This window comes from Daucus carota, chromosome 3 (assembly GCF_001625215.2).
Source record: "Daucus carota subsp. sativus chromosome 3, DH1 v3.0, whole genome shotgun sequence".
Lineage (NCBI taxonomy): Eukaryota > Viridiplantae > Streptophyta > Magnoliopsida > Apiales > Apiaceae > Daucus > Daucus carota.
The window spans coordinates 42,294,947-42,310,060 of record NC_030383.2 but is presented as its reverse complement, the minus strand read 5'-3'; the positions used below and the strand labels follow the sequence as shown (position 1 = coordinate 42,310,060).

General features: G+C 30.9%; 1 protein-coding gene across 1 annotated transcript; it reads right to left on the bottom strand.

Annotated features, from left to right (window-relative positions):
* Positions 1 to 3,490: 3,490 nt before the first annotated feature.
* LOC108210941 (glucosidase 2 subunit beta) lies at positions 3,491 to 11,451 on the bottom strand. Its single transcript, XM_017382404.2, has 5 exons — positions 11,284 to 11,451; positions 11,099 to 11,212; positions 4,733 to 4,828; positions 4,028 to 4,207; positions 3,491 to 3,950 (listed from the first exon to the last, which is right to left on the bottom strand). Exons 1-5 carry the CDS (start codon positions 11,411 to 11,413, stop codon positions 3,847 to 3,849), a joined length of 624 nt encoding a protein of 207 aa, XP_017237893.1. The 5' UTR covers positions 11,414 to 11,451; the 3' UTR covers positions 3,491 to 3,846.
* Positions 11,452 to 15,114: the final 3,663 nt, after the last annotated feature.

Here is a 15,114-nt window from a genome sequence, read left to right as displayed (position 1 = left end):
TCAAATATCAAATGCATTCAAGTTGAATTTTAAAATTCAATATAATTTCAGAGTATACAATAAGAATTGAAAATCTGATAATTTTCAAAAAAAAAAAATGAGGGATTTTTTTGTTTATATACGATAGTGGATTTTGATAAATTTTAAAAATATTCTATATACTTCTTGTATCCTTATGAAATCAAGCTGAAATGGATGAGATTATGAAAATTGTCGTCTAAATGTAAAAAGAACCCAATTTATTTTTACGACTTGTAAAAGTCCTAGACCTAAATACGTTAATTTCTGATAACTCTTTAAAGATTCTACTCCCTCCATCAATGAAAAGTGGGTAAAGTGGTGGGACTCATCAATATTTAATAATAGATTTGAGATAGTGGAGGAAAGTAGTGGGTGTAATAGTAGTTTTTATTGTTAAATATGAGATAGTGGGGGAAGATAGTGGGTGTAATGATTGAAAAAACTTACTATTTATGGTAATGTAAAGAAATGAGAGGGACATCCCAGAATAGTAACTGTAAAGAAATGAGGGGACAGAAGAGTATATATTATTGCAAACGGGGCTGCTGTAATTATAGTATTATACATGTAGAGTTGCATGTATAACCAAAAAATGATCAGGATTCTATATATTATTGGACAATGCAAGTAGACAAGTTTGACGCAACATATACCAGAAAAATATGACAGAATATACCAGGCCTTACGTGACATTGCGAAATAAAAATGGCTCACAAATGGCCAAGCCACTGACATATATCGTTTCATGGAGAACACAGACCCATAGATGACAGTAAAACAAACAAACTCAAATGACATGCAATGACTTGGTCATTCTAATGATGCTTTGGATCTGGTCCTCCGGGACTAATCCGCATAGGCTCTGCTGCCAGCGTCTCACCATAGGCAATGAGTTTTCTTTTCGCGAATAAGTTCAGAAACGGTTCAGTTATGTTTTTCTGCTGCCTGTGAAGCTCTAGTGGCCGAGCTTCTAACCTTGGTACCAACAAGTGCAGGTGCAGCATCAGAAACATGCATATAAAAACCTTACTGCAGCAAGCCATGAATATTAGAGTGCTTATCTTATCTTCCACAACTTCTGCTGGAGACTGGAGTATATCATCTATATCTCCGTGCATGGATTTATATACTCTTGGTGTTGCGGTTTAATTAATGTTACTGATTATTTAAACGGGAACTAAGTTGGACTCAACTAGCAATTGCATCTCCATAGATTAATCAGATAATTGTTTGTTAAAATACAATATGATCCTGGCAGAGTAGTAGACCCTTCTCTTAACCTTGAGGTTTTAGGAAAATTGAACATTTAACATGATATCAGAATTCAAGCGACCCTACGATAGACAAATTTATGTCCCAAATATGAGCGCCAGTGATCCACTATCGACCTAAACATGAACTTTTGAGTTAAAAGTAATGTTTCCTTGTAAGCCCTCTTCCTAACGCTTTGTGGCCTTGGGAGAATTGGGCCGCTGACATAATGGTGGTCTGGCAATGTAGCCAATATCTGATCATTTAAGAGCTGTTTGCGTCATTGAATCTTCAAGTACGATACACGTATGAAATTCACCTAGGATTCATCGTCTTTCGGGACTAGGGTCCCAGAATCTTATGAATATACAAGTTGTGATATGGCATCACTTGATTCCCCTCCTAGCTTTTGGAGGAGTACACTACTCATTGCATTTGGCATTCCTTGAGTACTGCTTGCGGCGTCGAAAAGCCACAAGGGAGGTGTCCTTTGACACTACCAGTGGAACTTTACTCGCTGTATCTCTCTTGGCATGTACTGAAAGGTCATCGGAACAGTGATTTGGCCTCTCAGTGAGTACTTAATTGGACATTTAAAAGTATTTCTTTTGAGGCACATTAAGCACTTTGCTCTCCACCCATAAATCTTAGTCAAAGCTCTTTTCTTGTATATAAATAATCATGTGTTTTACATATAGAATCTGGTGGAGATGCATCTGCCAAGAGAAGCTCCATTCCTAGTTAACTTCAACCAGAAGGTAAGAAAGGTGGAAAACGCCTCAGATGAGTGTTACAATTTTAGGAAAATATCAGGACTCCAATGAACTACTAATTGTGGGTGTTTGTATTAGTTTAAAATAAGCACTCATGTACTTCTTTTAGCACTTTATCCTGCTTCTACTTTTACGTCTACTTTTATCTGGTGTTTGACAAAAAAAAGTAGAAGTGCTTATTTTGAATTTTGTAAGCATTAAGCCTACTAATTCATTTTTTTTGGATTTTATTATGAAGTTATTGAATTTTTAATATGTAATAAACTTTATTTCTTAATAAAGTTTCCTTTATTTTAATAATTTGAAATTTTTTAATTATTAATTTTAAATTATCAAACGCTCAATTGACTTTTAAGTTACCTCAACATTTTTGATAATTTATAAGTCGAGTTCACTTATTACTTATAATCCAATAGCGAGATCAATGGTGGCTGACAAATAGATACTACAATTTATCATCATCCAAAATGTTATATTATGGTGGCTAGTGCCTGGTACAACACTTATCACTGTTGATCTCAATAAGATACAATTTTTTATGAGCCGCCATAATATCTCTTCATGATAAATTAAGATATACAATAACATAATAACATTTGAGGATAAAATCATAACATCAACTTAAAAGTGGACATGAGAAAGAGTTGTCTAAATATTTATAAAATCTCATAAATGTGTGATTTCCAGCAGAAAAGTGAATGAAGCACAAGTAAATTAAATGAAAAATGACATGAGATTGAGAAAGGACAAGTAAATTAAACGAAAATGAAATCAGGCACCCCTCTTTATTCAATCTCAATATGATAGAGTTGAAAGTGGTTGATATTTTTTTAATACAGGTTAAAGATTTTTTAGTGTTTTGGTCTTGGTCAATTGAAAGTGGTTGATATTTTTCTAACTCGGGATAAAGCGGGTGGTTGAGTTCATATCAGGTGATAAGTGATAAAGCTGACAACCTCCATGAGATCTTTCGTCATTGTTAGTTTGATACTCTTGTGAGGCGTTCCCTATCTCCACATCCAGGCATGCAATCTCCCTCTGTTGCAGCACCTTGGCGGCGAGCATGCGCCTTTTAGTGTCCTGGGCCTAGAGTCCATCTTTCAGGTTAACCACCTTGTGAGCTTTCTCGTCCTCTTGACGTCGCTTTATATATAAGCCTTGATTTTTTCGGGATGAAGGCGGGCGTCACTTATCAGCACATGCTTTCCTTATCGTGTTAGCACTATCCCTTTTGGGCCGCGTCTTCGTTCACCTCCCGTAGGGTTAACCACCTTGTGAGCTTTCTCTTCCTCTTGACGCCGCTTTATAGCCTTGATTTTTTCGGGATGAAAGCGGGCGTCACTTATCAGCACATGCTTTCTTTGTGGCGTCGTCAAATAGCTTCTTAGGTTGTAAGCTGCTTACCAGTTGTAACTAATCACCCGGAAAAAGACGCTTAAATCATGTAGTAGAAAATTTCAAATGTTCACTACATTATCACCTGGAAATTTCTTGAAAAGCTGAAAGCGAAAACTATGTCCAATAACAATAACAGACCTGGAAACAAATACACATAAAAAATGACTCTAATCTAATCTCATGAGATCTAAGTTGTAATTTACGAACTTGGAGGGGTCAAGTTCCTAATAAACACAAATTGTGGCTACTTGTATACAGGAATATCACAAAATACACAACTGAAAACAACATATATCCTCTCCGGGATGCAAGTGCCCTCCTCCATATATTAGTCCATCCAGCAGTTAGCTTTAGTACTGGTACAGCATTAATGCAACCACTAAAAACTAGCAAGATTTTTGTCTCAGCGGGATTGTCTCCTTCTAGACCTGACACCCCGGTGAAATAGCCGAAAACTCAATACAACTATGATGAAAAAAACTTGTATGATTATCACCACCTTTAGACCTGAAAGCATCAATTTAGACGTCAATGTTTAGCAATATTTGATTGATTATGAAAGATTGAAAAATTAGCATAGCTACCTGTAAGTTTTTGAACTGAATCTCCAACATCAAGCCTATTTTGAACTACTTTCCTGTCAACAAAACGGTTACCGGTTGTTGCACCATAATCAATCCTTTTGTATTCAAGATTCCCGCCCATGACGCATGTGTTGGGACAATTCATACGTCCGTCATATTCATCACTTCCATCGCAGCAGTCTAGGAAAATAACGAATTAAAATATCTAGGACAAACACAATTAATTGAAACTCTAAACTACTGACCCAACAAATTTTTTCAATGAACAAATAACAATTCTGAAGCAAATGAAAGGATTTATTCTATATGTACAAATCAAGATTGGGCAGATTTAAGAACACAGCAGATGGACCCAGAAGTTTAAGTTAGGTGGTACGAATTTTTAGTAAAACTAATATCAGAAAAAATTTTGAAGAAAAGAAAAGAAAAGAAATAGTAAACAATTCGAACTTAATTTGCCCATTTAGATTAACAGTAGTTAAATATATGTAAATAATTACATGAGATTTCATTATTAGGAAATGATATCCAGGCGAAATAATCAAATATTAGATACATTTAAAATTTAGCCATTCCATCAAGGCTAATACTAATAATACACATAAACTCTCCACAGTCCTGCACTAGTGCACTACAGTGACAAAAGCATATATCAAGCCTTGCCCGCATATTTGTAAATCCTTAATTAGAATTGAGCAAACATACCACATATTTGATCATTTACACGGGAGGAAAACAAAAACCGAGGAGTACTTCCAACATTCTTGCAATAAAATTTTCCGGCTGGGCAGGCTGAAGTTCCTGGTGAACATAACAAGAAGGAAAAAGCAACAAGCACAATTTAATGTTGATGGAATTAGGAAATGCGATGGAATTAGGTAATGCAATAGAATCATACTTTATGGATAAACTTAATTAGCTTAAACCACACAATATCATTATCTGCTTGGGGTACACGACTCTCAGACATGCCACTAAAAGAATGTCAAAACATTAAAAAGTAACTGACCACACTAAACTGTTGACTTATGCAGAAAGCAATTTTACTCTCTTTGCATTGTGAATCATCCCAAGGCAACACCAAATCTACCGTTCTTTTTTCACTTCCATAGCAAAAGTAAGTTTAATTAATACTTTTGAATCCCCGCAACACAAAATGAACTTCGTTCCAATATCCGGCATATGACAATACAACTACGAAATTAAATTATAAGGCATTATAAGTACCATGTACACTAAATTTTCAATATATTATTTACTCGCTCAGTTGGCCTGCATTACTAATTGACTTTCTTGATATTATATTCCACCCAAAACAGTAAATCTAATTAAGTGAGAATCACTGTCCTGCTTTATAAATAACTACCCTATATATATTGTTGGGTCTCAATATTTCAGGCTTATAAAGGAAAATATTTACGAAAAGGCCCACTTGGGTATCTATAAAAAACAAATAAAAGTAAATCAGCTACAGAGAAGAAGGGGAGAATTTCACTTGGAAACACTACAAGGAAGTTGTCTAGAATCCCTGATCACATGTTATATGTGTAAAAACATGGATATGAATTAGGGCTGAGCAAAAATCCGAATAAATCCGAAACCGAAACCGAAACCGCTAAAAACCGAACCGTATAAAACCGAAACCGAAAATTTTAAAACCGAATCCGAAACCGAATATGCAGTTCCGGTTATAACTAGAAACCGATCCGGAAAAAAACCGAACCGATCCGATTTTTAAAATATTATATATATATATATATATAATATTTATAATATTTATAATTTATATAAAAATTTATATTTTAAAAATACAAACTTACATATATATTTATTAGAAATATAGAATTAATGAAATTAAACTTGGACTTAGGCCTGCAGTTTGATAAATTGGGCTCGAAGCCTGCCAATACACACGCACACGCTCGATACACAACTCAACTGATAACACAAATACCTAAATTCGAATCTAGCGACTCATACCTAAATTAGAATCTAGCGACTTCGAGTCTCCGACAGGCGACAACCCTCGCGACAAACACTCATATACGTCTTTGCTCTGCATCTTGAAGCTCGACCATGGATGAGAATGAGACTATGGTGCAGCAAGAACCGCCTCAAGATTCATCGAGAAAGGATGTGGTACGTTAGATTCGATTTTTCAATCTTGTCTAATATCGTTTTTTCAATTTAGTATGGCTGTTTGCTTATTCAGTTCAATATGTAGTTAATTACTTATGTTCATAAGAATTGCTCTATTAATACTATGTTTTTCGCTGCTTGTATTTTTATGCTGCAGATACATTTAGATTCGGAAAACCAAGAAAAGAGTGATGATAAAGGAGAGGAGATATGCGATGAGAAGGCTAAAAAGAGTTCACCGACGTGGGACTTGTGATTTTGCAGTATAGATCTCGTATCATCTGGATTTGTCTATGGCTAGTCAACGTGCTACACTTGTGGTTTCGTCCAATTAGACAGCTCCTGAACAGCAGTGCAATATTCCTCTGTTTTAATATTTTGTTTTTAACTTTGTTTTAATATTCTGTTTTGTTTATCTCTTTTTTTTGCAGATGCGCTGATTGGTGTTGGAGCTTCGATTCAACACCTAAATATTGATGAAGATTAACCAGTGACTTGCTTGAAGTGGTGGTTCACAGAATGTAATAGGCTACCTAGCAGGCAATAGCATGACTAATCTAAATTTGTATTAGTATATATCTAGACTTATGGATTTTTATGTTTTCTATTTGTTTAAACTTTGGATGGATGCATAACTTTTACTTAAGTTTAATTATTTATGTAGAATTCTTTTTTTTTCTTTCATGTGGTTTTATAACCGAAACCGAACCGATAGAAACCGAATCCGAGGTTTTGGAACCGAAACCGAAACCGAGGATGAGGTTGCGGTTGAGGTTTTTGATTTCTAAAACCGAGGGCATGCGGTTGCGGTTGCGGTTGCGGTTTTATTCAAAAACCGCAGCGAACCCGCATCCGCTCTACCCTAGATATGATGAAAGAGGACCTCGATTCCAGCATTTGGCGCTAGAAGGACTAACGAAGTTATTCTTTCATTCTCCCGCTTATATTTTTAAAGATTTGACCCTTAAACATTGGGGAAACGTGGGCACTCAGTAGAAAATCTAAGAATATGTCGACAAACTTGTTTGCCTCTCAAATTCCCAACATATTTCAAGTGTTACCAACCTCAGTGGATTTCCAAATGTTACTCCTATATATGTCCAGTTGAAAGAAAAAAAAAAGTTTGACCAAAGTATCTGAAGTCGTCCACGTGAAGCTGATGGAATATAAAATTAAATGAAGGCGAATTCTCATATGTATTCAGAGTTGCTAATTCTAGCTCAACCAGGAGAAAATTCTCTCCATCTACATGCCTTCGTTGGCATACTTGGTATATAATGCTAACTCGACTAACCTCAATCCACCTTGTAAGTTTGCTCTTGAGCCATTGGTATGGAGGATTAACACGTTCTGTTACGATCAATTCCTTTTCGTGACCATATATGATGGTCCTGTGTGATATAGACACCACGGAAAAGGTATGATGATCACTTAACTAAATTCCACGTATGGTTTTGGAATTGGGTATTATATCAAAGTACCCACCATTCTCATCAAAAACTATTAAGTGACTACCAGATCTTCAACGGAGACTCATTTAAGCCACTGTAATAACTATATATATATATATATAGAGTTAAGTTCTATGGAGTACACAAAAACATTGGAGTATTGGAGTACAAATCATAATTTTTTAGTTTGATCCTATATAATATCTTTGATTATCCAAATTTTGATATAATCTATCATTTATAAGTTGTCTTGCACATTATTGTCAATTAATCATTAATATCTTTCAACTTTAACAAGTATTAAGATTATTGTTCTGCTTATTAGTTATATTGCAGAACATAGAGTTCTACGATTTATAAAAGTAATTATTCTATCATTTGATTACGATGTTTATGTTGCAGAACATAATGTGCAAGTTGTCAAATATTTACAAATATTATTGGACAAAAAAATTAAAATTTAGATGACTAGATTACATTTTATCCAACTTTGTACTCCAATACTCCAATTTTTTTTGTACTCCATATAACTTAACTCTATATATATATATATATATATATATATATATATAGGGGTGGGTTCTAGTACAAACTTACAAACTTTTTGCATTCAACACATATATAATTTGAGTTCAACATTTTTTTAACATATTTTGTTGAACATCGATTAAAATCGTGTTGGAGAAGTACATAAACTAATTTTTGAATGTAAGAACTAAGTTAAACGTATTATATAACTAATATTTATGTTTCTAAACCCCACTCAAACCCCAGAGGTATAGTTTAAGTATCTTTATAGATATATTCAACATAATGATAATTAGTGTTCTACACCCGATGTTGAACCTCAGTAACAAATGTGTTGAATACGCGATTTATTTATGCGTTATTTTTAAAAATTGTGATGTTTTTCAAGAATTTTCAACATGAATACCTTATATAACTAAAGATTAACACGATGGGAGAATAAAAAAAAGTTTGTAAGTTTGTAACTTAAAAAAGTTTTTATTTGATCCTATCCCTATATATATATATATATATATATATATATATATATATATATATGGGTCGCGCTCAAGAGAGAACCAATGCTTAAAATAGAACCATAGAACCACTAAGGTTCTGTTGCAGAACCCTATATTTTTCATAAATTTTCAAGATCTATATCTAAATACATGTTTTTTTGCATCGTTGTATGTGTTCAAAAGTAATTTTAAAATATAATACATAAATAAGACATTTTTTTCATGTGAAGTTCTGCTGCAGAACCCGCACTAATACTTTTTTTCATTTGAAGTTCTGCTGCAGAACTCTAACTAATACTAGAAATAAGGTAATGGTTCTAAGGGTTCTCTCCCTAATGGTTCTCTCTGGAACATGAGCCATATATATATATATATATATATATATATATATATATATATATATAGGGTAGCACTCCATAGCATACCCTGTTATATGGAGTACGTAGCACACCATTATAAATATATACATAATATATATTCTATTATATTTTTTATGGAATATAATTGCAAATTTTGATTATTATACCGAAAACGAAGTTATACAATTTTTTTATTCCAAAGATCATCTAAAATTATGCAATATCTCAACATGATTCTATAACAGAATAATAATCATCCAGAATTATTCTGTTGTGGAATCAGTTTCGAAAATATACTTTTTTCATCAAATTTCAAGTGTTAAATTACTTAAAATAGATATATTTTATAATATTCTATATTAGAATCACGTTTTATATGTATTCTATTATAGAATTTATAAAAAAATTGATGATTTATAATGGCGCACTATGTAACTCCATATAAGGAGTAACTCTCTGGAATGTTGGCCTATATATATATATATATATATATATATATATATATATATATATATATATATATCACTCCCTTAAATCTTAAAAAAATATTAATAAAAATTAACGAATAGATGATGTGTTTGCTACAATTTTATTATATTTCCTGTAATCTTTGGTTCTAATTCTTCTTTGTAATCCATGTGACTCACACATCATTTAATGATTAGGATTCCATCGAATTTTATAGCAAGAACGGTGAGCACTTTGATATAAAAACTAGTTGAAATTTCATAGCTCGATTGTCATCTAATTTCATTAATAAATCCTCTCGGATGTCTCAACCATGTTAGTCTTGAAAAAATGTGCTTAATCACTTTGGTTCCAGGTCTTTTCACATGCCTAAAGAAATTTGCAACTATATATCTTAATTTTAACTCATGATGTCTGCAATGGTCATCAAATGCATGTATTTGAACTGTCTACCTTTATGTATGTAATTGTGCTTGCATTATAATACTTCTACATGTACTGTGGTGTTTTTGAGTTCTAATGCTATGTAATTCTATACTGCTAAATTTTGTGCATGAAAAAGATATCCTCTTTACAACGCACAATATCATTACCTGATCTTTGTGAGCTTTGCAATATTATTGTTCTTGATTACAGATTACTTCCTTTCCACAGCTAATGCATGGTTGATTACATGACATAAGTTTCTCTATTGATTGGTAAGAAGTGTTGCAAATGCCCAGAAGAATTTTGCGAATTGTATTCTACGCGTGAGTACAGCAGGTGCAAGTCAAAGAAAAAAGGAATCTAAGTTCAAAGCTGTCCCAAGTTTTGTTCGTTGCTAATCAGCAACTTAATCTTTTTCTACTGCAGCACTCCACCAAATCCTGCAAATAAATATCTTTACGTTGTTGCGTTATTTCATCTGATAGTAAAAGGAGCGAGTAGCCTCCCACTACACTGACCTACATGCTTCATAAGTAAAAGCTATGGACCTTTTTTATTCCTAATATGAGTTGTCGAAAGAGGTTGAATACAAATCAATGTATTACTCCCTGCAAAGATATATCATGGGAGCTTTAAGTTGTTGAGCAAGGCATCAACAATCCAAACCGTCTAACAGTCAATATAAGGCCCCGTTTGAACCTAATGATTCTAAGTTAACCATCCTGGTAGTTAGAATAGATTACACGTTTTAACATCGGGCAGGCAGTTACTCCCTCCGTCCCCTTTTACATGTCCATTGTGACTTTTGACCGGTCAAACTGATTATAATCTGACCGGAATTTACATATTTACATATATCATAAAATTGATAAAAATAATAAAAATTATATCATTAGAAAGTATATTTAGTCTATTTAATATGTAATCTTCAGATTTTAAAAATAATGAATAGATAACTTGTAATGTTTGGTCAAAGTTTGGTCATTTTGACTTTTTGAAACCAAAATGCACATGTAAATGGGGAAGTATTCAATTAATAGAAAGGGGCAATTAGAAATCCATCAACAACAAATTAAAGAATGATCCAATATGTAGTGTGTAATAAACATTCTATATCTACTGAAGTTGCAACTGACACAAAATCAATAATAATAATTAAAAAAAATGGTAAAACAAAACAAGAAAAGGAATAATAATGAGTACCAGGCTCATCGGAACCATCGGGACAGTCACAGAAATCGTCGTTAATTCGATCTCTACTAAAGGAAATTGACCCGTCTTTACATTTGATAAAATCTGTAGCAAAGTACTTGTCATCTGCGCACAACAAACTGTTAATTAAATTACAATACATACATATACATACACACAAAGCTGAGCTGAGGTACCTAGAGGATGAATTCCCAAAGGCAATAGAGGAGCAGCAGAAGAGTAGGAGAATGAAGTTAATAGAACTAATGCGACGAGGATGACTATGTTGTTATTGTTCCCAACAACTAAAACACGGCGATGCCTCATTGCTTGCTTGTCTCTCTTGCCCCCTCATAGTTCATCCCATTCTATTACTAAAGTTCTTTTATTAATGAGTTATATGTAATTCGCACCCTTTATATTTGGACATAATGCACATTGCACCTAATTGTTTTGGAAAATACACTTTGCAGCCCCAGACTTTTAACCCGTAAACACTTTGCACCTTTTCCGTTCATTTCTGCCGTTACCGTTAACTTTTGCAGGGGCATTTTGGGAAATTTAATTATATTTAATTAAAATCAGATCTTTATTTAAATTTTCTGACCATTTAAACGATATTTTTCGAAAAAATTTAAAGAACGAAAGTTGTAGAGAATAAAAAAATCTTCTTAAAACTATAAGGTTCAAAATTTTCGTAATTATTTTTATAATTATTCTAAAAAAATTCAAAAATTAGAAATCTTGTAAAAATGAACAATCATTTTTAAATAATTATTTAAATTTTGAACCTTATTGTTCTAAAAAAATCTTTTTATTCTCTATAACTTTCGTTCTTTAAGTTTTTTCGAAAAATATCGTTTAGATGGTCAGAAAATTTAAATAAAAGTCTGATTTTAATTAAATATAATTGAATTTCCCAAAATGCTCCTGCAAAAATTAACGGTAACGGCAGAAATTAACGGAAAGGGTGCAAAGTGTCTACGGGTTAAAAGTATAGGGCTGCAAAGTGTATCTTCCAAAACTATTAGGTGCAATGTGCATTATGTCCAAACGTAAAGGGTGCCAATTACATATAACTCTTTATTAATCTAGGTCCTGTTTACTTCAGCAAAAAAATTCCTTTTCCTAGGAAAAGTAAAGGAAACTGCGAGAATGTGTTCTGAACTCCGATTTCAAATGCTTACGGGTGTATTTGATTCAGATTTTAATGGATTGTTTTTAGTTTATGGATTTGAATGAATTGTATGTGATTTTGATTTTATGCGGATCTTTGATAAAATGTCGCAGAGTTATAAAATTTAAGCACAATGCTTTAAAATCTCATTGATTTTGGTGGAATTTCAAAAAACTTAAAATACACCGAATAATGCCACAAAATTCATCATTTTTATAAAATTAAAAAAATCCATCAGCATTTGAATACGCTCATATTTTAATGGATTTTAAACAATCCCAATTGAATACCACCAGATTTTAAAGCATAATTTAAAATCTCAATTGAATACCACCAGATTTTGTAGCATAATTTAAAATCCCAATTGAATATCTCAATTGAATACCACCAGATTTTGTAGCATAATTTAAAATCCCAATTGAATATCACCCAAGATAAACGATCTTGGGTACATAAAAAGATACTATATATAAAGATAGAGACATATATAAAATCATCAAAATATTACCAATTACCACTATATTTAATAATGCTAAAAAGAATTAATATAATGCTAATAATCAAATCCGAACCTAACTTAGTGGCAAAAAAAAACGAACCTAACCTAAGTGGTTGAAATAAAAAAAACTTATTGTTGGGTGGCAAGTTTCTAAATACGGAATAAGTTGAGTGACAAAAAAATCTATTTCCCTTTAAAATAAAAATAGTATTAGTGCTCGTGCCAGTGCACGACCCTAATCACATATAAATCTCGTATTATTTCAAGATGGCACAATCACCGAGGACAAGTGCAAATTATTTATTAATGTTAAAAGTACACCTATTCAAAGACGGCTCCTTCAAATTACTGACCACCCTGAACACATTTTTTACAAAACTAACCACCCAAATTTTCAATTCACAAAATTAACCACCTTAATTCATTCCACCTCGGGCGAACATTCGCCTCCCCTTCGGGCGAACATAGTGTGAAGAAAATGATGTGTTCTACCCAACCAAGAGCGGACACGTGGACAAGAAAAGCAGCATATAAACCACACATTTCTCTTCTCTACTTCTTCTCGGCATATCTTCCAAACCCTCTTCCAAACCCCAGCAAAAACCCAAGCAGTCGCACAACAGCAGTTTCATCACATATATAATCACTTTTCAAGGTAAAAATCAATCTCAATCTTGTTGAAAATTATGCATGCATGTGTATAAATGATATGAATTTTTTGATTATTTTTTGGTGATGATTTAAATTGATTCTTGTTAGTTGGTAGTAGATCTAAAGCATATGAGTTGTTTGAATATTTTTTGGTGATTGTTGTTGATTAGCAGTGGTGGTGGTAATTTTAGTTTAGATTTGTGTTTGAATGTAGAAAATTATTAGTTAGAAAAATAGGTTAGCTACTTTTAAAATTCAAAATATTGGTTTAGAGAAATTGTTTTGTATTATTTACGTTAAGAGTAGAATAAATATAATCAACATAATTTTAGTTTTTTTGAATTAAATTAAATTAAATTAATGCGAATTTAAAAATAAATTTTGAGAAATTTTGTACAATACATGAAATATTTCGAATATAATAAATAATATAAAATAAATGAAATATTACAATATTAGCATATTTTCATATTTGTAAAAAAATGAAATCACAATATTTCGAATAAATTAAAATATAATATAAAATCATAAATAAGAATTTTCGGATTTGTAAAAATAGTTAAAGAACAATATATCGAATTTAAAATTAAAAACAATTTATTGTAATAAATATATTACAATATTATATGATTACAATAAATAATATTATTATAATATTATATTATTGTCGGATATGAAATACATATTAAAAATATAATATAAAAAATTTGGAATATAAAATAATTAAAAATTATAATATAATATAAAATAATAAATATAGTACAATATTTGGAATTACAATAAATATTATTTTATTAGAATAAAAATTAAAATTATTACAATGTTATATTATTACAATAAATAAAAAAATTCGGATTTGTAAAAATAGTTAAAGATAATTATTTCAAATTTAAAATTAAAAAATCATATAAAATAATAAATATAGTACAATATTTGGAATTACAATAAATATTATGTTATTAGATCAGAAATTAAATTTATTACAATGTTATATTATTACAATTAAAATTAAAATTATGACAATATTATATTATTACAATAAAATTAATACAATATTTTAATAAAATTCTGATATGAAGTTTATTTTAATACAAATATTAAAAAAGTAGAAAATTTATTTTTAATACAAATATTTTGAATTAGAGAAAGTTTATTTTGAATTGCATAAAAAATATTGATAAAAAATTTCGTATTTTTGTAAAAATAGTAGAAGCACAATATTTCACATTTAAAATTAAAATATAATAGAAATTACTAAATATAGTACAATATTTGGAATTATATTATTACAAAAAAATTAAAATTATTAAAATATTATATTATTACAATAAAATAATACAATATTTTAATAAAATTGGAATTTGAAATTTAATAATTTATTCAAATATTTTTAAACCATATCAAATAAAATTCGGATGGGAAATATTTCAATATTACAATGTTGTAATAAAATGATTACAATAAGTTCAATATCAAATAAAATAATATTTAATATTACAAATATATATTAAAAAATCAATGTTAATAGTTAAAGAACAATATTTCAAATTTAGAATTAAAAACAATCGAAAATAATAAATATATTACAATATTATATTATTACAATAAATATTATTATTACAATATTATATTATTGTCGGATATGAAATATATTAAAAATTGTCATAATAATATTTCATAAATTTCAATGTTAATAGTAAG

What these genes read in the sequence shown, in the direction of transcription:
- LOC108210941 (XM_017382404.2), bottom strand. Translation starts at nt 11,413, where the DNA reads ATGAGGCATCGCCGTGTTTTAGTTGTTGGGAACAATAACAACATAGTC. An exon ending in TTTGGGAATTCATCCTCTAG is followed by an intron (nt 11,213 to 11,283) that starts GTACCTCAGCTC and finishes TGTTGTGCGCAG; the next exon opens with ATGACAAGTACTTTGCTACA. An exon ending in TTCAGTTCAAAAACTTACAG is followed by an intron (nt 3,951 to 4,027) that starts GTAGCTATGCTA and finishes TGATGCTTTCAG; the next exon opens with GTCTAAAGGTGGTGATAATC.